Source organism: Bombus bifarius, unplaced genomic scaffold (genome assembly GCF_011952205.1).
Source record: "Bombus bifarius isolate JDL3187 unplaced genomic scaffold, Bbif_JDL3187 scf7180000008213, whole genome shotgun sequence".
Classification (NCBI taxonomy): Eukaryota; Metazoa; Arthropoda; class Insecta; order Hymenoptera; family Apidae; genus Bombus; species Bombus bifarius.
Genome location: NW_022884516.1, coordinates 168,455 through 193,945, shown reverse-complemented (window position 1 = coordinate 193,945; position 25,491 = coordinate 168,455). Strand labels below are relative to the sequence as shown.

At 38.3% G+C, this 25,491-nt stretch overlaps 2 protein-coding genes and 1 long non-coding RNA gene across 5 annotated transcripts in view; 2 read left to right on the top strand and 1 right to left on the bottom strand.

The window, feature by feature from the left end:
- The window catches only part of LOC117210980 (sodium/hydrogen exchanger 9B2), a 93,654-nt gene extending 88,986 nt beyond the window's left edge, over positions 1–4,668 (top strand). For both annotated transcript variants that reach the window (XM_033454484.1, XM_033454483.1), the window contains exon 6: positions 2,179–4,668. In XM_033454484.1, the coding sequence (XP_033310375.1) occupies positions 2,179–2,706 (528 nt within the window). In that variant the 3' untranslated portion in view covers positions 2,707–4,668. The remainder of the gene's footprint in view (positions 1–2,178) is intronic.
- A 987-nt stretch (positions 4,669–5,655) lies between these two features.
- LOC117210981 lies at positions 5,656–14,522 on the top strand. Its single transcript, XR_004488184.1, has 3 exons — positions 5,656–5,794; positions 8,607–8,608; positions 14,512–14,522. It is a non-coding gene; the product is annotated as an uncharacterized LOC117210981 (long non-coding RNA).
- LOC117210979 (G-protein coupled receptor Mth2) lies at positions 7,484–25,084 on the bottom strand. 2 transcript variants are annotated; one of them, XM_033454481.1, is made up of 10 exons: positions 23,786–25,084; positions 23,183–23,560; positions 15,374–15,656; positions 14,226–14,436; positions 12,118–12,326; positions 11,345–11,423; positions 9,338–9,510; positions 8,677–8,851; positions 8,184–8,448; positions 7,484–7,996 (listed from the first exon to the last, which is right to left on the bottom strand). In XM_033454481.1, the coding sequence occupies exons 1-10, from the start codon at positions 24,116–24,118 to the stop codon at positions 7,796–7,798; spliced, it is 2,307 nt and encodes a 768-aa protein (XP_033310372.1). In that variant the 5' UTR covers positions 24,119–25,084; the 3' UTR covers positions 7,484–7,795. The 2 variants fall into 2 exon arrangements, with proteins under 2 accessions (XP_033310372.1, XP_033310373.1); XM_033454482.1 differs by lacking the exon at positions 23,183–23,560.
- Between the last annotated feature and the right edge of the window lie 407 nt (positions 25,085–25,491).

Sequence of the window (25,491 nt, the reverse complement as noted above, 5' to 3'; positions counted from 1 at the left end):
CGGAGATTTCTCGAGGAAAATGCCTGTAACGTGAAACTTTAATTATCAACGGGCTCAGCTTTCCAGCGATATATACTTGTCCTTTCCTTTTATCGTGAAAATTTCAAACTCCTGTTAACGATCCATATATAAGACGCGATAAAGAATTTGATCACGATACTCCGTGCTAATTGGTGAAAGTAACAAAATGACTCTGAGAAAGACGAGCGAGGAAAGTGCGTTATCATTATGTTTGTTAAAATTGCATTTACGACGATAATAACCAAATACTTCGATAAAAGTCTTACTTCGATTAAGGACGTTTACAACCAAGGAGATATCGGTACTACAATATGGTAAATTATTCCAACTGTGTCGACTGACTCTGATATTCTAATATTTACAAATTAAACGTACATTTAATATTTAATATTATCGTCTCCACTTGGCTTTATTACAATGCTTTACAATACCTTACGACGCTTTACAATCGTGCCACGGTTGTCACAATTGTTTAGCAAATCACCGTCGTATTTGTCGAATGATTTAGCTCGGATATATACGACTATACCCCAATAGTAGTTAGAATTCAACGATTTAGACTTAAATAATTAAAATGAGCCAATATTTATACGCATTATGTGTGTAAGATATGCATGGTAAAATTAGCGTATAAAGATTAGAGAAGAGTAGAGTAAAGTAGAGAGAGAGAGAGAGGATAATTTTCCGCTTTATGCTAATATATCAACTACTATATCAGTTCTGGCTCGCATAGGTACATATTTCGCGTTTATTACGTTCATCATATTAAAATCCTATTCATCGTATTAAATTACGGGAAGTGTATCGTTTCTTGTAAAAGTTTCATTATCGCATAAGATTGGAAAGCTCTTCGGCCGGTTGTTGGTTTTATGAAATATTCGACTCTCGTGACAACAATAATCCAGCTTCGGGGCTGAATCTGGGCTAATGCAAGTTTTAAAGGCGTTGTGAAAAATATCAATGTCCATACGATATAATATAGAAACTGGCGACACGCTAAGATCCCAGGGGTCGTTACCAGGTACATAAATCAAATGGCGCAATTACGCCCGAATCACTGCTGGTTCATTTTTTATCAAGGGACTCTCTCGTTGATCACAGAACGGGAAATTACTTTTAACGTTAATTTGATATACCTCTTCGACTGTAGCGGATTTCGTTAAAATCTGTCCCACCAACATACGTCGAGTTGAAAGTGGTCCTTCGGAACGATGGTAGAAAAGTCCAAGGGCCTGACTCGCAAGGAGCAACGCAATTCTGTAAAAGGATACTCCTATAAGCTCCTGGCCTTTTCGACGCACTTTTCTTTCTCCCATTCGCATTTTCACGATACGATCGGCGAACGCCTAACGAACGCTGATCGAGTAACGAAAAATTCCAACAGCGGACATCACGAGTATTTCGACAAACTCGAAGCCGTCTAGTTGTTCCCTGAAATTTCAAAATGATCCACGTTATTTTATTCAAAGGTTTTCCCACGAGTACGCTTTTAAACGATCGATGATTGAAAAATTGTTGATTTAATATACGTATATCACGTATATCACGTATATCACGCATATCACGCATATCACGTATATCACGTACGTCACGTATATCACGTACGTCACGTATATCACGTATATCACGTATCACGCAATACGTATATTGGTTGAAACGATAACCTACGCGATATGCGTAGTACGATAACTATACAACTTACGATATATCTTTAAAACGACGCGTACGGTCGTTGTTGCGGTCGGTCGCGTCGATATTCGCAGACCGCCTGAAACGGAGCAACTTTTATTCTATATCTATTGTATTTCTTACGTTAGAGCTATGTCCGGTTTTATGCTGTATCTCTGTCTCTTTGTGGTTCTCTCCTTCCGCGCTCCTATATATATTTTGTTTTCTCACTACGCCAATGTCTTTATACGCATAAAGCGGAAAAAAGAACTGTTTTAAACGTTACAGAGCCATGGAAATATATCTCTGAAATATATCGCCCTACGTGTCCCACTTCGACAATTATCCTTTACTATAATCTACTTGTTGCTCTTTGCTGTAATCTAATTGTAGAAATACAATTAACGGAATACGAGCTATTCTAATATCTACCGCTAGCTACTGTCGCACCGCGTGAACCTCGCTAATCGTCGCACATTCTGTTTGCAGAACCCAGTGGCAACAGCCTTTGAGATCTTCTGGATGATCTGCGAGCCGATTCTGTTCGGTGTAACGGGTGCTCAAATCAAGATCGACGAACTAGAGGGGAAAACGGTGTACTTGGGCGTAAGCTGCCTGCTAGCAGGTATAGTAATTCGCATCATGGTGACCATTCTCGTCGGAATCGGCTCGAAACTGAACCTCAAGGAAAAAGTATTCATCGCTTTATCCTGGATGGCGAAGGCAACCGTGCAAGCTGCACTTGCACCGACTACTCTCGATAAGGTGGACCCGAATGACCCGGAACAGGTGTATTATGCCGAGACTATGGTGACCATGTGTGTCCTGTCGATTCTCCTCACCGCTCCAGCCGGTGCGATCATTATCTCGCTGACAGGGCCGAAACTTCTAAAGAAAACCACGGTTCCTACGGCATCTCCCGAGGGCTGGAAAGCACGCAGACCCTCGATTCGAGACATTTCCATCATCAACGAAGACCCAGACCTCGAGGAGACCGCAACCGAGAGGAAGGCTTGAGGCGTTCCCCTTGAACGGGCACGGACGCGACCCCTTTTTCCCTTTCTCCCTGTTCCACCTCTCTCTCTCTCTCTCTCTCTCTCTCTCTCTCTGTAGATCTTCTCTAGCAGGCATTTCGCATTTCGTTTGTATTTTATTCCGTTACTTTCTATATCTTTGTATATCAAGTTCCAGACTCGAACAGGGAAATGGAAAAAGGCGATTGGGCTCCCTTGACGAGATCATGGAAAACGTACGTGCGGGTATGCGTTTGTGTACGTAGGTCGAAATGAAACGAACCTGCGAAATTGCAACGGTCAAGGTTAGCTTGACGATATACCGTCTCTTATTCGCAGATACACGGTCATCGTTGATATTTTTATTTCCGATATTTTCTGCTCATCCGCGGTATATTCGCCAACTATGTCTATTTAGAGCACGACGCGTTATTTTTCAGATCAGATTTTTAGTTCGTACATTCACGGTCGGTTGTTTGAAATCCTACGTAGATCATTTAGCAGAAACAATGGGTTGTTTCAAATCTTACGTAGACAAATAGATAGACGGGGTTGGATGAAGTGTTTTCGACTGGCCAATTGCGATGATTGTTATTATCTTCTGACGAACAAGCCCTTTGTCTTATTATTTTCACTCCCATATCCGAATAAGATAAACAGGTTAGAGAATAATTTGGTTAAAATCGTGAAAGAAACTTGGCGCAACGTCAATCAGAATCGAATATCGATCGTACCAGCTAGATTCATAGAGATTAAAAAGCGTATTAATATCACAATATTAATTTTAGATTATTTTTCGTTGTTGCTACAAAATGAACGGAGAAAATGTACAGAGGAAGACTTAGGATAATGCGGAAAACTGCTTTATTCCGACAAAATCTGTCCTCGATACAATAACAATAAGAATAATACTAAGAATAATAATAAGAATAGTAATAATAACGATGATGATGATAATAATATAAGCAAAGAAAGAACGTTCGTTAAATTTAATTCGATCGTTAAAGATAATAACCCTATGGGTTAGGGGTAACAAAAAATTAAGCAAGGAGAAAAGAAACTTTTCTATATTGTTTTAATTTTTTTCTTTTCCCGAATCCAACGGTCTAGAATACCGACACAGAATTACAAAATTTCGTTATTATCAAAACAAAAAGAGAATAACACCGAGATACTTTCTCACTCCTCTCTCACTTCTGCCCGCTGGTCGCAAATAGTGGAATGCAGCGAAAAAGAGTGGAGGGTATCTTCTCTTTTCAAGCCAACACGTCGAATTAATATTATTTGATATTACTTAACGATCCTTTGTGATTCGACAATTCTCTATGCCCAGTCATCGCGAACAGTTAAATTAACGTTCCCTATTTCTTCTCTTTACCGTCCAACATCGCCACAGAAACCGTATAATATAACGTGTAGATTAAAAAACTTTGAAACGTATCTGAGCATCGATGTGTCTTCTGCTTCGAAGCGTCAGCCGACATCTTGATTCTAGTTCGAGAAAGATGACTTTGCGTAGTAAATGCTCCGATAGCAGGTGATGGAGCAATTTATCAACGAGCTTCGTTTTCAGAAAGTGAAATCTTGTCGCGATCTTACAGTTAACGATGCGCATATACGAAATCATACGAAATCGCGCGAAATAGTGGAGAAACGTGGCATCGTTTCTGAATTTTCAAGTTTAGATCTGTTTAAACGAAAAGTCCTAACTTTCGTTCTTTTTAGCGTTTAACGTGACCAAGGAATTATAATGCTTGGATAATTAGCGATAAAAATGAATAATTATAAGATAAATAAGATAAAATGATTCGGTTTGATGAAAAGAAATTTTACTGTTAGCAAACATGATCGACAAACATTTTCGTACGCGTATGTAATCGACGAATCTTGACATTTATTACAACACAATCTAAATGTGTAAAGGAATGTAAGAGAAAAGAAATAAAGACTGTTGTGATTTAATAGGTTTTATCATCGATGAAATTTACCGACGATCTAGAGTTTTCTTTCTTTTTCTTTTATTTGATAATCCTGCGATAAAAAGGTCTTTGAGAATGAATGAATATCCCGTGTGCGATGCGATTCGACGATCGTTCACGACATATTTTAGGAGAACGTTCTTTTTCTTCTTCTTTCTCTTTTTCTTTTTTTTCAGAGATCTCCGCGTAAAACGAATGCCTTCTCACGATAATAAGTATCTTTTGACATACGTATATTTTACAAGCGTGTGTATAAATAGTTTTTTAATATTATTAACGTTATTTTTCATTCGATACAACGATGTTCAATCTGCGATAAATGGGATTTATAAAGAACCAAAATATCAAGGTATGTTCGGTCGGAACAAGATGTTCAATTTTCCTTGATTCGGATCATATACACGTATTAGACAATTATTTTAGTACTAATTTTTCTTCATATATCAAATTAGACGAAATCTAAGAATTATCGCCAAGAGAAACATCCGTTCATAGCAAAATATTACTTCTACCGCTTTATTTCTTGTTATTTTCCGTACAAGTTAAGCTCAAAATAAACTAAAAACTCCTTTGTTTCTTATCTATATGTTAAATATAAATTTAAACATATTTGGCTATAGCCCGATTAAAGTGCGATCGACAATCGTTTAAATCGAAACATATCTATACAGAAATAATATAAAATTGGACTTTCCGTAAGAATCCTGACCGAAAGCTCTTATTTTGTCCCACTAAACGAATAACGTTCGTTTAGATCCGAATTCCAATTCCAGTTTAAATTCAATCGAAAACTGTTTACTCTAAAACTGTTCGTTATAATTTACAGACGTTTGAGAAACCTATACGTCTCCTTGTGCGCACGTATTTAAGCGTGTAAATATCTGTATAATTAACCTTGAATACGACAGCGAAAGGGGAACGTAGCGGAGAGAGGGGAAATCGATTAATCGATCGACTGAAACTTGAAGTAAACTGTATTTGCGCGTAAATTACTCGATTAATTAATTAGCTCAAGAGCACCTCAGGATTAATCTGCCAGAGGGAAGAGAATAAAACTTTGATTGTGCACGAGAATAAAATTTTACTATTAAACGCTAAATTCTGAATCCTATTGTTACATTAATATTAAGGACAATAATTATAATGTCAATTTTTTTCGTGGTTCTCGCATTCCTTCGTGGTCGCTTGTTCGCAATTGTTTCAATCTTTAGGAATTGTTAGCAATTTACCTGCTTCAGTTCTCTTAAAACAATTTCTTATTGAAATTTTTTTAGAGATAGTATAATCGTGAAATTGAATATATATTCTTAAATCAGCTTATTTTACGGAAACAACGATAATGTAAAAATACGTGCTACGAACACATCAAACTGTAGATTGTTGTTTCCGTTCGCTTTGTTCTTATTACGCGGATATGTTTAACGCGACAAATGTAAAAAGACAACGCGACTGCGCATCGATGCGGTGGACGCAAAAAGAAGCAGGAAAATTAGAGAGGAAAAATCGGATTTTCGAGACTGGAGATCTTCGAGCCGGAAAGCGAGACGGAAGTCGATAGTGGCGCGAAAGAACGAAGGTAATAAAGAACGATCGATACCTCGTAACGTAAATAAATCCACCATGTTGTTTACTTTTTTTTTATACAGCAAATATAGGAAAACAAGAGTTCGAATGTTTTCGCTCGAATGTTTTGACTAATAAACGACTGTTTTTATCCCGTTTGAAAGTGCGACAAGAGTGGTACATACGATTGCAATTATTAATTTATTCTGCCGTAAGCTGTCCGAGTCAATTGCCTAAAAACTCGGGATACGCGTAACACGCCGAGCACTCACCAAGTACCTTTGTTAGCATAATTTTCGCAAAATAACATAAAATAGAATAACAGACTCTGTCTCGAGGTAATTTATCGCCAACTATCTTGTCTCGTATCTAAAGATTGCGTTGAAAAATATTTTTCACAGCTATGGCAGGTGATTGTACGGCTTCGGATCGGTGGAGATCTGTTTTAAAAAGAACTACCGCGAAAGTGAAAGCGTACCGCCTCACCTTCGATCGTTAAACCTATATTTGACAACTAATATTTTAATAAACGCTCTTACGCGTGAATAATCCCCGTGCGATACGTTGCAAGAGATGCCATAAACCGATATTCGCAGAAAACGTTCGAATCCAACAGGAAATGTTGCAAAGGTTCGGGCAAGTCGTGTACGATTCACAGTAATTTCCTGCGGCTGTTTCCAGTTTGTCAAATCTCGAATATAGTGCGGCGCGATTATTTTCCTTCCATGTGCATCGAATAATCGTCGCAACGTTCCCTCGACTCACGCCAGTCAAAAAAATTTCGAAAAGAGCCGTGTATCGTTCGTCCGCGTGATTCAAGGCCGGTTTTAAAACTGCCACCATTTTCACCAACGGTGCACGCCTTTTGTTCGACGATTATAAAAGAGAGTACCGCCGCCGCTCTCTGTCACTGAATCACCGGCGCCAATTCCTAAACTTTCTCGTCACCTATGTCAGTTTTATATAATATAATAAAAATTATAAGGCCGAGAATATAACGTTGCAAACATGTATATAGTATAACCTATATGTATATAGAAATAATACAATTACACACAGTTACAGTTACAGTTACAGTTACAGTTACAGTTACAGTTACAGTTACAGTTACAGTTACAGTTACAGTTACAGTTACACACACGGAGAAACATGAATAACGAATAACGAATAACGAATATCAGCAGGACATATTTAAAAATTTCGCTTCGTTAGAATTTAGGTCCGTTTTTACCTTACTATCTCCTATTTATTATTCGCTAGTATTACGTATTATCTGTCGTTGCTAAGATAGACAAGATGGATCAGACTCTAATAAAGGTTATGCTATTTTATGTGATTCGTTAAATTTAGTTGAAAATCAGCTTTATACGGTAGAAAAGCTACTAAAGCTAGAAAAAGGTAGTAGAAGTTTGTTTTGTCAGATTTATGTAAACAGCTCCGCGAACAACGAGTGATATTAATTTTTACGACTACGCGATAAATTCTTCTTCTTACAAAACGTTGAAACAAGCTTGTTTGTGTTGAAACTTTGCCGAAACTTAACGTAGCGATCTACAAATGCTTCGCTGCAATACTTTTCGTTCCCTTTTTCGGCGGCAACGAATTTCTTTGAGTCGTTTCGCACGCCCCTACGACATTCCATTTCTCGTCGTTGGAGAAACGTTTGCTAATTACTAAAATGACAACGATAGTAAACGATAGTAAACGATAATAAACGAGACGAGAATCGTGAGAAAGGCGAAGTGACACAACCTGAAACCAAGTACGTATTTAATAAAACAAGAAACACAAGGAAGTGAGCTTTGGATCGAGCTTGAAACACGTAGTAACATGTGATTGTCTGTCGCGAACAATTTTATATTCTTTGATCAAGGTGTCAAGGTGTCAAGCTAACTCCAAAGCTGGACGTTAGCGTGCTGTTACTCGCGCTTTTTCTTACTCTGTACGGATCTTGTAGCGTCGAACTGGCTTCGCGTTTCTTCTTCGAACCGTAGCCTAGTCGTTTCTTCAATGCTTTGTGAACTCGTCGCTTCACCACGAATAAAACGAATATCAAAACACCTTGAAGACTGTTCACCACGTCCGTCACATAGAATAATTCATCCTGGTACTGGACTCCGGTGTATGTTTTCAGCAACTTGGAGACGACCTCGGCGCTCCAGGACATACCCATGACGACAAATAGCTTCACGTTCATGATGAACCTGAATTGGTAACAATATATAGCGTTACGATCGTAGCCTATAGATAATGAATTATTAAATTAATCTCGTAACAACATCTCAATCATAGGATATTTTCCATAATTACTCGCTATCGTCGTCTTACTACTTTACTAAACAGAACTTTGACGTACAACCAGATGTTTAATCGATGCTTGCAAACTGACATAATACTAGGACAAAAGGCGTTTAAGGGACAAGTAAACTTACTTAGTTTTGTCACTGTGAAATCGTTTGCTCCTAACGTCTAAAGACGAAACCTTGCTTATCTCAGCTTTCACCTTGTTGCATTCCTTCGCCGTGAGAATAAAGAACACTATATTCGTTATCAATTGGATGGTGACTGGTGCCGTGAAGAAAATTAATTCCGCGTGTCCCATAGGCGCTGCAACAACAACGATATTTCCAGTAGTAAGTTACTAACGTCTCTTTCGATATGGCAATATAGCTAGCTGCGGCTCTACTGCAACGTACTATCGTACGTTCTCACCGAGCCGCGGCAACTCGAAATTCCAGTTGAGCCGGATAATTGGTAAATTCGATGGTATTGCCGTCATTTTGTTAACCACGAGCTTTCGTAGAGAGATGTCAATGTTTGTGGTTGAAAAGATGCCTATACGAAACGTTTTCGTTTGAATGTTGATTTTCTAAACGCACAGAAATATAGTAACCTGAAATTATCATAAACAGCGAGCTATTTCAAGCTTTTTTATCTTAATTTATCTTAGCACTGGTCGAAGCACGACGTTATCGTTCCATCCAATGTTTCAACCCAATAGAATATAACAAGCCCGATAAAAATGACGTTCGTAATTGTCACATCTTGATCCAACCTCGTCTTAAGCGTTTAAAAAGATAATTGATAACTCACAGTTGAACCAACAGCTTTCTAAACCAAATTCAGGCCTCAAATTCTCCGGCAGAATATGCATCTGGTCACTCAGGATACAGATGAACATGATAAACATCGACACGCCCCACGCATATACACCGTATAACAGGAATCTTTTGTTGTGATTTTGACTCCTGATACTGTGTACTTTCCTGGCAAAAGAGATTTTCCGATGTTTGAAGTTTCCAAGGTTTTTATACATATATATATATATATATATATATATATATATATATATATATGCTTATATAGGATAGAACGTATAATGTTATTTTATCTGTGCTATTTCGCGTGCCATTTCACGTACCATTCGAAACGAAAAATAGATATAGCGGACGTGTGTAGTAGAGCGTAGAGATTATCGTCTCTAGATTTAAATAGGAATCGTGTACTACGAAATCATCATCGCCACGCGTAATCGCATAATGATTATTTTACATGCACTTCCGTGTAATATTAAACGTAAATTGCTTTGTAACTTGAAAAAGTAAAGCCGAGCGTCGGTTATAGCCAAGTGGCTCAGAATGGGCTGTGATCGCGCTAAAATAATCTTTCAAATATTAGCACGAAGCTATTTCCTATAATCTCTGTGTATATCGACAAAGGCTTGGGGCACGATTTCCTTTATTGCGGAAACCGCGTTATATAGAAAAATCGTTATACGATGAATTATAAATGTTCGTTAATCGAAAGAAGAAAAGAAGAACGGAGAAAAGAGAAAATGACAAGCAGGGCGACGAAGGGTAAAACGAGTTAAACGAGTTAAACAAATAATGACAAGGCGGCAGAAAGTAAGCATAGAGATATAAAGATAGAGTACGCGCGTCACACGTTACGGTGTACGTGCGAATTCGAATGGAAAATCAAGCGAAAAGAAAGGCGATTTGGGAATAGAAAGACGAGGCTGCATAGAGGCAGAGTCTTTTTCGCCCGTTGATCGGAGTTATACTCGCATATTTGCTGTACGAACGTGCAGCCCTTCTTAGACAATTCAGTCATAATGACGGGCCCCTATTCCTATTTCTATTCCTATTTCCTATTTCTTCCTATTTCTTCCTATTTCTTCCTATTTCTTCCTATTTCTACATCGCTTCTTCGGCACGCTCACGCACTCTATCTTCGCGTCTTCGTGAAAAATAAATGAATGTGATAGATTTATACGTGAAATAGGCCATAGTGCGAACGAGCGGCAGAGAGGCGACCAATTTTTATGTTTATCGTTTTAGTAGGTATCCAAGCGGCGGACATGTATCGGCTACGTAGTAACTAATAATTTAATAGCCGAGGAGCAGCGTAGGCCCATTTTATAACGACATGATCATAAACATCACGGAAACAGATCTATGACGGATCAAATATAGAAAGAAGTAGCGAGTAGCGGTATGATTTAGCCGCCGCAAATGCCAATTTTCCCGCTCACCGTTGTCTCTATCGCGATCGATATAATTACGGTTTAAGCTTACCGGCAAATATCGCGCTTAGCGGAAAATATCGGCCCGACGATTATATTTATATATTTATATATGTGTATATGTATGTAACTAGGCAAAATAACAACTAGGAGACACAAACTTTTACAACGACTTAACGTCGAATGGGAAACTACATGCTAAAATCTTCGATAAACCAACATCGTACACGAAACAATTTCAAATATTGTACACCTCTATACGTTTTTCAAACGCGGAAATCAACAGATTAACCCAGAGAAAAACTGTCTTTATAAAGCTTATCATAGCGATCTATTACGCGAAAGATGCTTGAATACGCTCTTGATCGAGGACGCTTCATATTTTCCAACTAATTTTCTTTCTACCATTTCAATTTTGATTTATAATTGACATTTATTCGATTCAGATCGAAATCCTACGCGAAAATTATAACCAAGCAAGAAGGAAGAAAGATGGAAAAGACAGGAAAGAATGTAAAAAGCTTGAGCAACGGGTCCGAAGAAGATAACTTAAACGACTAGTAGTAACGTCTTACCCAAATGTCTGCCATATATCGAAGCACATGACGTTCAACCAGGAAAACGCCGACATCATGGAGAAGAACATGATGTATCCTAAATACGAAGACAAACGCTGATAAATAAAGCGGTTGTAGAACATACGCTTGTAATTTCTTGACAATCTTTATGCCATAATTTTCAACATTTTTTTGCATAATTTTAATATGTACAGAGTATGAAAAAAATAGAGTCTGTACTGATCCTGTACTGATCAGCGCGAGGCTGATCGGTGAAGATTTGTAAAAAAAAAAGTCAGTGCAAAATTAACCTTTTAACCTTGAAATTCAAGACGAAATCTTTTTGTATCGCGTCGTATGCTACTCGTCGTGAGCCGAATCGAAAGCCAATCGAAAGAATGTTCAACTTCCGACAATTCTTGAACGGCTTTATTCGCAATGTGTTTACATCTACAGGTACAAAAGCGCGATACGTTCGTGATAGCGCGAAATGCATTAACGATCATTTTTGGTCGAGATACGAAAATAGCGAAGAAAGTTTCGCGCGTATCGAGGCACTGTGGTTTCGCTCTATTTCTGAAATTATTTATCGTATTACGTAAATTTATGACTCGAAGCCCTCAACGGATCGTTTGGATAATTTTACGTGAAAAAATTTGAATTTTACTATTTGCTAAAACTTTCCACGCGCAGTTCTAGACCTTAAACGATTTATATCCGATAATTTGGATATTTCGTACGTGTTGTTTTACTTTTATTTCGAAAACTGTACAAAAAATAAACAGCATTACCTACTATACCGCACGGTGTAACACTGTCATTTTCCACTGTTATCCAAGGTATTACAGTCAAGCAAAGGTAACCTACCAAAAGGCTCGCGATATGGCACATCAGAGTTTTACCATGCAGATTCTGAAGCACCGGTAGGGAAAGGTAGACGATCAGTGTCAAAAATAAAAAGATACAGCTAGTTCCCATTAGAATAGAGGAAATTATCAATCTGAAAAGAAAGAATAGAAACGATTATTACGATACTAAGCGATCAAAACGGATATAATTTTATACTTTTATTTCACTTTCATCTAATTCTATCTAACTCTATCTAATTCTATCTATCTCTGTCATAGGTATGGTATATCACGTTTATTTAAGGATAGTTCCAGTATGAATCTCGTTTATGGAAAAATACTTACGCCTGTAAAAACCAATGCAAACTGATATTTTTTACTTTGTCGACGTTTATACTATACTCGTAGGTGAAAATGTCGTTTCGTTGCAAGAGTAGAAAAAAAAAGAAGAAAAAAGGAAAAAGATCACGACTTTTGCTATAACCGCGCTTCATAGGGAAAATTAGCACGCTCTGAATAATTGTGTCCAAAAAGCGCAAAAAGTCCAACAAGTTGGCTTCCAAAACGGTATCGCTCGTCTATCGACTCGACATATGTATGTACATATTTGTATAACACCCGGTGCTTTTTTTACTTTTTTTAACGACACAAAGAGTCGCGTTAAAATTATACGGTGCATAGTAAAACGAAAGGATCGAGCCTACAAAGCGGACTGACGATATTAAACGACGATATTAAATGTGAAATACAATGGAAACGCATCGTATAAATATTCGGCGGTTTCAAACGATCGAATAACGAAATGAAAACTTACGCCACTGAAAACGTAAGCTGGATATACGTATGTATATATGCGATGAATTTATTTAAAAACCGAATTTACGTCGATAATTTACGTACTTACGTACACACAAAGCGAAATACGATCGTAGATATCAAGTGACTACATACTTTTAAACGGCAATGTGTTACTTCAATACATACGTACGTACATATATCGTGTACGTTGATATTATATATACCGTATAATATAAGTATAAAAATATACTGCAACAAGTATATAGAATTCTATTTCTATTTGAATAATAATGAAAATTAATTGCTAACACAGTTATTTTAGCAGATTTAACGGATAGTTGTGTTATTAAAGGATCTCCAATGGTTAAGGCTTTACTGGAACATCATCGATAGATGATCGAGACGGTGCACCAATAAATGATGGTAAACAGCGGAAGAATACAAGAAACAGATATGTACAGGCATATGTATATTATAGCGGAAGAAGCGAATGAACAAACACGAATGTATAGCCACTTCGTTGCGACTCGTATGACGACCGGTGAATGGCCGCCGTTCTTCTATTCATCAGGCAAATGGACTTGTAGCATTGTTATTTATTCTTCTGCATCAAGATATATGTACGAGCGTATACATTGTCACAGCATCACTGGCAAACAACCTGGCTATCTGGCATTGATGCAGCGCAGACACAATACGCGCTGCCGCGAAAGATGTGGAATTCCGGTTTCAACGGCTGACCAGCATCCCTCTCGAGAGCAGTCCAATCTTTTATATCGTCAGTTTCTCGAATAATACACGACGACGTCGATGACAAGACTTTGAACATTGCGCGCCTATATATACAGTCACTCGCCTAACACTCGCCAAACGCCCCTTTTAAAACGGATCGACTTTCTTCAAATTCGACCAACCGACTCGAGTTTTTCGAAAAAACTGCAAAGACGTGGTTTACGCGAATGAAATGAAATAAGATTAGACGGACCACGTGTAAGAAAGACTTTGAAGAAATTCCAATTGGTAGGGGACGGCGAAGAAGTGAATGGAAATTTAAACAACATACTTCGTATGATTTATGTGAGTCGTACGATACGTAGATGCGGAATTTGATGGAAATCGGTTGATGCGGAAATAGACAAGCGACAGGCATCGAAATCAGGCATCGAAATATCGGGAATATTAATAAACCAAGGCCATAAAACGGAAAATATTTTCTTTATTATTCGAGTCTAGTAGAAAGTAAAGTCCCTCACCTGGCTGCATCGTCGCCATCGTTCAAGAAGCAGATAAAAGCTAATAAACCGTCGGTGTTGTCGGTAACCAGACTGTCCACGCAGTACATGTCTGGTGGTAACCAGATTGACGGAGTGAGTTTGAGGAATCCGTTTGGTGTTAAACCGTATGTACCGTTCATGTTTTCTTCGTAAAAGTTAGAACAATCGAGTCCAACCCGCACACCGTATTCTGAGGGATAAGAAATGCAAGTTTAAACAATGCAAGAGAATAACAGAGGAAACGGAGAATTAGTTTTCTACACAGATCGTTACGTTTAGTATTAATTTAATATACGTTAGTACCAATTCGTTAATACGTTGGTTATTCTTTCCGACGATATACATAAGTAAGATTAGTTGGTTCGGGACAAGCTACTTTCGTCACCTTTCTCTCGCAAGACGTATTTCTTAGATGAGAGATATTTTCCCCGATTTCGTCCAACTTGTTCTATAAAAGAGACAAAAAAGACACAAGCGCAACAATACTATTTTACGTCTTCTCTCGTCTTTCCTCCTCTTTCCTCCTCTTTCCTTCTCTTTCCTCCTCTTTCCTCCTCTTTCCTCCTCTTTCGTGCGACAAGTATTACAAAATTAACATTCATACAAAATGATATCATTTCTATGCAGTACAAGCGTGTAAAACATCTTTTTATACGTAGAGAAGAGTAATTCGCATCGATCGGTGTATAAGAAAATATATACAGAGCCTTATTGAGATAAGAAAATATATACATAATAAGCTAGGAAACAGAAAAAAATTATCTCAAGGAGAGAAGATCACGATAGAATGGCAATGTTCGTCGTTTCGAACCAATCGATTTTATTCCGATAGAATCTTTTGTACCGATGTGTAAGTAACTAATTGCAAAATAATAATAACTTTATATATATATAACTTGATGTGTTTCGGATGCTGCATCCTCTGTGATTTCGGTGCAACACAACTCGTTTGAGAAAATATTACCACGTTCGCGTTATATACCCATATTACTACATGGATCTATATTATCACGTATTACCATACTATATTCTGTTCTTTTAAAAATGTCACCACCTTTCTGCAATCGACGCTAGGCAAACGTAACTTAACTTAACAGCCATCGATCGTGCAACATCGCGATACAGACCTGTCATATCCCAAGTTCCTCCGGTAATATTCGACATTTCCTCGTAGAAATTTTTCTCCGACTTGGCAATGTGCGGGCAAATGTAACTGCCGCCATCGTCCGCATCCGTCGGACAACATTTTTGTATACATCGGTGGTCCCGACAGTATTCTACCTCCTTACACACACGGACTACGAACCGGCGTTTCGATCGCAAGTGCGGCATCAATTCCAGACAGGAGTTTCGTTCGGTGATGGAGAAACTCTCCACCGTGGATTCGTTTGTCCCTGTCGCCAGTGTCACCTAGAAAATTACACGGGACCACTTTACCTAATGCTAAACGAGAGGCGACTGATTCGTGCGAGATTCAAAGATTCGATATCCGCTGTGAGAAAAATTTCGACTGTTTTCACGTTCACGCGAAGAAACCCGGATACTGTGAATTGCTCGAAAGTCTTTGCAAGTTCCGCCCGGCACAATCGGACGCGTTTCCAAGGTATTCGCGAGAAAACGCGTAAAAATTCGTCCCTGGCACGCGACGGATCAAATATCACGAATAGATTAAAGCGGAAGAACGTGAACGTAAGTCGCGATAAGACGCGACGTAAGTCGTAAGCGAAAGCAGGAGACGAGAATCGACCAGAACTTTAGCGATTCTTGTAACGTTCTTGTAACAATTGAAAAATTTCATCTGATCGTCTCGCGTGCGAGATTCTCCGTCTAAGATATCGCTGACATTCGGCTATATCGAATTAACAGTGTGCCTCAACGATACAACATATTCATTCCTATCGATACAACGATATTATCGAATCGACAATGTTACATTTAATATTCATTTACGCGACAAAACGTTGTCTTCGTTATCTCAGATCGTTCGAAGAAAATACGATACGCGTAGTTTGTTTTCAACAGAGGTGTTTGTATTTTTCTACTAATGAAATAATCTGTCGGTATAAAGTTTCTCTTAATTTAACTCTTCTTACAATACAACGAACGATATTGCGCCAATATAATATGGCGTATAACCATTTTCAAATTTTTATAATTCGCAATAACCATGCATAAGAAGTATTTGTCGCATAATACGTTTCGGTGAAGCAAGATCTGGCTTGTCTATATGAATTTCTAGAAATGCGTTAAACTCCAACGCGTTTATGAAAATTATGATTACGTAATTGGAATTTGTTAATTATTGCCAAGATATTAGTAGATTGATTCTCTACAGGCAACAACAGTGTTTCCACGTTTCACATTCATCGCAATCTCTCGTTTCTATTATTCCGAATAACGGTTCAGACGCGTTAACGAAAATTTCTACAACAAGTTGCTTCCACTTTTATCTACGAATCGATACATATTAAAATCGTTTCATTTCTAGTCGATAATACATAATACATCAGCATAGTGTAATTAGTGTACTGGTGTATTTCAAGAGAAAGCAGTACTGTTTGTTTAACCAGACATATTTACTACTGTAATTCTGTGAATCTTTATCGCAAACAATTGATCGCGTTAACTGCAAAATTAGAAAAAATGTCTAACAACAGCATTCTATGAGAAACGAGTCTTGTTCTGTCACGGTAATGCCGCGTTACGATCTTTTATGCCAAAAAAAAAAGTGTATTATTATCGTAATCCATCATCGATGTTTCCGATGCCTCTTTAATTTTCTTAAATGGAAAGCATTTAGAGGTAAAAGCAAAATTGAAACTATCGAGCAGCGGCTACAACGGCCGGGCGCACTGTGCATGCAAGGACACACTCGATTGCAACTAGACAGTTCCGTTCTATCTGATACCGTCCGCAATGCGGTCCTTGGTTTCATCGGCGGCGCATCGCTGCTACGCCATTGCACACCGGCGTGCCGCCGCCGCCACTACAGCTGCTAGGTCGCTACCGCTACCGCCACCACGCCCCGTAGATTTATTTACCGCGTTCGCATCCTTTCCTATCCGGTCGGGATAAAGGCTCTGACCATCTGAAACTACATTTACTACGTCGTGTTGCTCCACGCTACACTATGGTAAACAATATTTATCACCGGATGACCGGGAAAAAATCGTAGCTCGAAACGTCGCTATAGATGTCGCTGCTATCGTCGGCGAGTATCGTCCAAGAATTGATCGTAAGGGTACGGATCGTTAAGTAAGGATGTTGTATTTGCATTCGTACGAACGATGCACGAGCAATTACATGTGAAATGACGGACGAGGAGGGTGTTTGGAAACATACTCGTTGAAAAATCTTAGGAACCATCTTTACCATAACAACGATAATTGTCTGGAAAATTTTGTTGAATTTCCAATGTGCCGTAGAAGCGAGCATCCTGAGTAACGGATCTACAATTTCTGACAAAAAGAAAATTCTACTTGTTACTATGTGTATTCTCATAGGATTGCGATCCTAATAGCGGCAAGATAGTAGTGGTAAAGATTTGTTTAACGGATGTGTTAACTTTAATTTCGTATAACTGTAGTTTCGGTTATCATATAAAAAGAATGGAAACAGAAACGCACATGTTACAGATAGAAAACATCCTAAATCCATCTACAGCGTACAAATTCCTTGAAAAACACGTAGGAAACAAAAACACTTTTATTCTAAACATTTATAGAGAGAAAGAGAGAGAGAGAGAGAGAGAGAGGGAGAGAGCCGCGATTGTTGGTGATACGAGGTCCGACAGAAAAAGACGAGAATGACCTTACACAGCTTGGAAACCGAGAGTGGTAGGGTAGAGATAAAAAAACAAACAGCTATAAAAGATGTTTCGACTACCGATAATGTGAGAAAATTCAGCTCGATCGTGTCAGTCGGTACAACTTGACGCATCTTCAAATATAAGCGTGTTTTTACGCTCGGTCAAAAAATGTCGGATTGCAAAAGTTAACAACCAAGCCATTGCTCACCCACGACGCGATGTCCGCCAAACAAATTATTCACTTTTAATACCCATCCTACGCGCGAGATCTCGCCTCTTGCGATTTCTACCTCTTCTCCAAGATCAGAAGGCGATGCTTAAAGAAAGCCATCTTTCTGTCGGTAAACAGTGTAAAAATAAAAATGAAAACAGCGGCGTTTGTAAATTTGAGTCTAGTTACGTGAGACCTAACGATCGAGTCAACGATCCTTCGCAACGTCGTTGAACGTGCCTACTCGCACGATACGACTTTATCGCTCGAGTCGTGTCGACTTTTGTCGATCAAAATTACGAAGCTGGTAAATTACGAGGAAAAAGGAAAGCCTCGATAGAACGGAAAATCTTGCCAACCCAATGGCTGTCCGATTTCACGCACGTCAGATTCGTCTGTATTTTCTTCGCCCTTCTAACACCTTCCACCAGGCTTGCCAATCTCCCAGTGACTCCTCGATTTCGCATCGAATTCGTTTGCGTCACCTTTCTCCCAGAAACTCGCCGCCAATTTCGCATCGCATTTCAATCTCCCGCGGCTCGCTCATCTCGCGCCAGGTTCGCCCGCGAGTGACTCCGTCCTACAGGCTCGCGGATTACGCATCAGGTTGGTCCTCGAAAACGAGATAATTCTCTCGCATAGTAAGTTTCGTTGCAAGATTAACGCGATTAAACTAATCGTATTGTTTGTCAACCAAAGTATCGCAATAGCGTTCCCATGCGGAATAAAAAGCTATGGCTCGGATTTTCAAATTCGAAAACATCGAAAACGCGAAACACTTTTATCCGTACAAATATTTTTCTATAGGTTTCTTTACCGCGATTGAACCGAGTGGGAGAAAAATGCTAGCTAAATAAAAAATTTCATAATACAAACTTCTCCAGCCGTCGTTTATCCGTCGTTTATCCGCTATTTATACACAGTGCACGCGACATAAGCGTCTCATGACAAACACAAAATGCAAAAATCACGGTGCATTCTGTCGCAACGCTTCGTTCGATCCGGCTGGGCCACTGAAATTATTCTTTTAAAAAATCGGACAGTCAAATACTCTTTCAAATATTCTTTTAAAAACAAGGGTCGTAAATATCGGCCGTGTATCTGTAAATCTAGCGCGATGTCGCGTCTATTTTCGACGACACAAAGGGTAAAAGATGCCTAAGGGTATCGTGCCCTCAGAGGTGGAAATATCGGGAGGGAAAATGTAACTTGATTTTGTCGTTTCATTTCGTTTCGTTTCGTTTCGTTTCGTTTCGTTTCGTTTCGTTTCGTTTTGTCACGGTCGACGTACGAATTAAAGGGGACCGACAGAATGTCTTCTTATCAAATTCGTTACCCGTCGTGGAAGTTTAAAGTTATAGAACACGAACCATAAAGTTCAAATATCAAATCCTGCACCTAGTCGCTTCCGCTTCTGGATATCGAGCAAAGGTTATCGAAGCATATACTGCAAAATAGCTGAGCAAGCATCGCGTCCTATAGTTAGGAATGAAAAATAAAATTTACTCGTATAAAATGTCGTACAAAATCCGTTGGAACAAGTTTCCGACCTTCTCGATAAAATAAGATGGTCGTTGGAGGAATTCCGAAAAATTGCTTCGACATTGCTTCAACGATATTTCGATCTGATAATCTGTTTTAAAGAAAACCTCAAAAAAGTTATCTTATACTATAAAAATTACCATGTTAAACGACGATTCTTGTCTAACGACAAAATAAATAATAATTATTTATTCTTCTTCTTCTTCTTTCTTTTTTTTTTTCTTTTTCCACCTACTGCAAACTCGTCTCGAGGCACACCTCAACATACGTTAATAACCTTCTCTATATTACCTTTATTATTTCATAAGCTTCTGCCTCTTTGGTTTGTTTATATATACATAATTATATATACGTAATTTGCCTACACGTACGTATGCAGTGAAAGTATGTGTTAAAAATAAAATTCCATTGCGTAATATACATTACCCGACGTACCTATGTATATGACATAAAAAAGATAAACGCGGTAAACGTTAATGAATGCATAAAATATTATTAATATGAGTGAGAAAGGCGGGTGTAGCAGGAATACATACACATTTGTAGTTTTAAAGTAACTACGAGACAACATAAGGATGCTATTCAAAGTTGAATAGTTGATCTTTCTTAATATCCGTAAAAGATCATAAACAACACGAGGTGTACGAACGTAATATCCGTGTCGCGATGTTTTTCGCTTTAAGAGGAAACCAATTAAACGAAAACAGCCATTAAAAGTCCATTATACTCTAAGGACAAAGCAAATTAAAAATCCATTACGATCTAATACCACGCAATAATTAAGTAGAATCTCCAATTCACAAAAGAGAAGACTCGTGAACCATCTATCGCGCGATCCATTAAAATTCAATTTAAAACAAAATACGCGTCAGATACGTAGAATATGGACTACTTAGTAATTTCGTAACATTGCGTATTACACTTTTCGTTGCTATACGACGGATAACGTAATTACGGCAAGTATACAATAGGCAGTCTGCTACGGCACGGCGTAAAAGGCTGAAACACGAAGGATAAGAGGATCGTATTGGAAGGCACAGTAATGCACAATCGACAGAAGGTCGTTCCCCGTACGAAAATATACTATATTTAATATATAAATAAAGTAGCCTTTTTAATGTGTTGTTTTAATGCTCGTTGTCAACAACGAGCTCGGGATACGCATTAGGTATTAGACAGATTTTAAAATTCAACTTTCCTCGTGACAAGACTTGAGACGAAAGAATGCTACATTTTCAACGTTCACGCGTAGAACGACCTGTCGATTATCTCGCCTGTCTAACTGCGAATTTGGTAAATTAACGCGTACTGAACAAATTTTCAAACCGAATTTTCTCGAAAACTAGGCTTATATTTTGAAGCGAATCTCCCCGACTTTTTTGCTCGTATTTGCTTGTATTTTTACTCTTTCCAGGGTTTCACCGATATTTTACTTTATTATAGTACTACAATCTACTTTTTATGCTTTATAACACGAACAAACGGTGCTGCTGGATATGCTGATGAATATACGTCAAAAGAAGAAAGAATACAGAAGAATAATATAACTTACGCTATCCTATTTAACAGGAAAATTTATACATTTCCATTCGCGTTAGAATAGAATACTAGAATTTCTTTTTCTCTTTCTCTTCTCTTCTTTCCTTTTTTTTTTCTTTTTTTCTTGGATTAGAAATATTTGTTTCCCCTGTTATTGTAAACAATTTACTATACTAATTATAATATTATACGCTAAAATACGTGATATCTTAATTTTAATAATATTTTGGCCATTACCGCACCACGTGTAGTCTCTCGGATTGCTTATTAATTTTATTGTTTAAGTCATTACGTTATAAAAATTAACCTAATTTGTATGTCTAAATCTATTTTGTTTAATCGCGTATATAGATATTTCTTTTTCTTTCCTTTTCTTTTTCCAGAACTTCTCGAACCCTCGATCAGATTGTCGTAAGGAAATAAAAATTCGTACTCTCTGTGAGTAAGGAGAAATCTTTCATCGAACAGCTAATAACACGTTCGCGTTTCAAGATATATTTGAAATATTCGATAATTAGGGAACAGACAATTTTTCGAAAAAGAAACAATCTGTTGTAGAAAAGAAAGGAAAATACACCAAATACAGATTGTAACTATATATAAGTGGAGAACAGTAAAAGAAAGAAAACAGAAAGCAAGATAAAAGTGTTGCATGGAAATAAGAGTTTTAATAATATTCCGTTTATCCGTTCGAAACCGCGTCTGCTGAATACGGTGAGAAAAAATCCGACGGAACAACGAGCCTAGAGAAAGGGACAATGACGAAACCGTTGATGCCTGGCCGCTGCTGCAACCTGGAACGAATTAACGCTTGCGTCGCGTCCCAACTTTGTTTATTATAATTTAAGGCGTACGCTTCCTTATGCGTGACTTCATCGTTCGCATAACTAAAGCCGGAAATTTCCTACCTTTTTGTTAGATAAACGCTTCGACAAATTCAAATCGTGTGGGTGCCTTGATACAGTGAAATTTAACCACCTACTTTTATTCACGCTCTATCATACTCTTTCGAATATTCACTTCTGATCTATGTATCACGAGGTAAGACAACAATTTCTTTAGTCGAAAGCTAAGAACCGTATCAATTTGCTCCGGCTTTCCTCTGCTTCTTCACTATTTTCCTAATGCCACGTATACGTATCTCTTTTATGAATATCGAATAGTTTCAAGTATATACAAATCTATTATATTTAACTGAATATTATACTATTTACTATATATATTTACACACACGCAGAAGTATACAGAAGCGCTGAAACGTTTGTGGAAATATATTATCTGAAGCAGAGAACGAGCAGGAATATCGAGATTGGCGTGCCCCTAACGATATGCTGATAACGATATCTTTGTAAATGGTATAGAATTCAAATAAATGCAACAAAGAGAGTACAGTTGAGCAAGAAGATGCGTCACGTAAGTAAATGAACGCTTGGAAAAATATACATATAGTTGGCTATCCTTGAAATTTGTTTCTCCTCGTGTAACAAAATGGTTTTTCCCCCAAATTCCAAGATCCTTCGACCAACTCATTTATCTTCGTTGTTACAGATATTGTGGCTCCGAAAAAAAAATGGTTTGAATTTAACGATCCAGATGGTATAAATTACTACATTGTTATATTTTACGGTATAACTTCGAAAAATTGGGGCAAGGTGGGCAAGTTTTCTTTTCTTTTCTTTCCTTTTCCTGTATTTTCTTCGTTCGTTCTAGAAACTCGATTGAAAACTAAATGATTAGGAAACAATTAGTTACATATATAACGAATAGATTGGAGATTGGAGATTGAAAAATGGAGAATCTGGCGTGGCGCGAATTCGCGTTCGAGGATCCACTCACCTGTAAAGTTCCATTGATGATGTCTGCTGAATCGATCTCGTGCGTAAAGATCGCGCCTGATGAACATTTGGGCATGCCTGTATGAAGCAGAAATAACTCCACGTTCGGAAAATGCTCGTTTTCCCGTAAGTAATCAGTGAGTAACGGCAAGAAATGGTTCGTTTTCGAGTAATAACGATCGAATTCACAGCCTCCCGTTACTACGTTAAAAACTGTATTATTCGAGCAACATTTTCTGACGTTTAAAAATTCCGATAACGATGGTGCTTTTGGGAATGGACGTGTTCGATCCTTGTCTTCGTTCGATTTACAGTACACGAGTGTCGGAACAACGACCCGAGTGATATCGTTGTACAGAATATCGATACAGTACGGACTCTGTAAATACGAAAAAGTTTAAACTTTCATCGACAACTTAGTTGCTGCGTCATCCTGCGATCACTTTTCGTGCTTATTATCGTAATATTTTCCCTTATCGTTGTTGTATCATAAATGTTTCATCTAAGAAAAGTGGTAGCAAGATCTGCATCGATTCTTTATATAGCACGATTTGCAACATGTATTGACAAACATAAAGTAAAACAAGCAACCGCTATCGCGTACCTGTAAAATATCAGCCGAGTTGATTTCATCAAGAGACAGAGTGGTAATGTATTCAGGCTTCTGGCAAATAGGAAGTTGGCCGTAAGTTACGTTCTTGTTAGTAGGATCACTGGCAACGATTTGCGGAGCACGTGGCGACGCAACGCAATCCACTTTCGACATCCCTGAGAAAACTTCTCCAAATGGGCAACATTTGTTGAAGGAACAAGCGACGCCGGCTGACAGAGACAACAACCACAAAAGAAGAAAATTTCTCGTTAGCGTCGGACACGAACAGCACTTTGAATATCTCGAAACTGATCGCTGCATAATTTCACCGATTTCACCCAACATCGTTCCGTTGAAAATCCCACTCAACTGCTGCTTTTTACGATTAAAGATGAGACGTTGGTACCTTACTAAATTAGATATTCGATATTTCAATTAACTAGATGTTCGACTTGAACGTTGCACCGACCATTACAACAGCTGAGACATTAACAGCAGCTGAAGTATTAAATGTTAAGCTTGTACGAAGCCTAGTAACGAATATTTCCCGTTGTTTGCCGTTATTTGCCGTTAATTGCTGTTAAGCCAATCAAACTCGTTGATCGATTAAAAAGGAAAGGATCTAAATCGCGAACCCAAGTATCGACAAGCGTCAAAATGACCGTTGCTCGTCCACACAACTTCCAACAAACTCTGAAAAGCACGGAGAGCTCGACGATTCTGCTGCTATGTATACTTGGAGACCTTGACTCGAGTAAGTCTCATCCTCGGTCGGATTTTCCAAGAACCCACACGACTTCTGGCCGTTATACGTGGAATTATTTGACCAAATACACTCTACTTTCTCCACCGTTATTCCTTTGTTTCTCTATTTATTTGCTTTTCTTCCTTTACTATTTTATTTATTTCTCTATTCATTATATTATTCTCCATATGTATCGCTTTATCGCGTAAATTCACCGTGGTGGTAAATAATAATGAAACGGTCCGATGCTAACGTTAAACGACACGAAGAAAACAGTAAGGTACAAGTGGAAATGATAAACGTACAAACGAGAACCGCCTTTTCACGAGAATCGTTTGTCGAATCGGTAATCTTCGTTCGTTAATGAGACGTCGTTGTGTTATAAACTTTTAATGCGTGTGTTGGAATTTGCGCGGTCGGTAGACATCGTTACTCGTCGTTACTCGTCGTTACTCGTCGTTACTCGTCGTTACTCGTCGTTACTCGTCGTTACTCGTCGTCAATCTTCGTAAAATTCAATTCGTACAATTCGTGTAAGCCGTCTCCGATCGATTAAATTGTCGCGTCCATCGCATAATGCAACGTGTTGCACGCACCTAACTGCATTCGGATAATCTTCAATTACAAGGTAGCTCTATTCTTCCAAATCAGATAGAGCAGCGGCGTCAGTTTAAGGACAACTTGAATTTTAATCTCAAATTTTTCTCGGTTCGTTGATCAAAATCTTCTCGTGATTCCGTCACATGCCAGCGGATAACCTATCGGCGCAGGTGCAGCAAACTAATCTCTCTGCTAATCTCTCACCTTCCCAAGTATCGCGATTGATTTCACAGTTCCATTCCTACTGCGTATTTTACATATTTCCTTTCGATTCGAAGCTTCGAGTTTTTTCCTTGCTGTTCCTCGTTCTTCCTCGTTGTTCCTTGCTCCGAGATGTTTCCAATTTATCTTTTATTCGCGGTGTTAGGAAAGC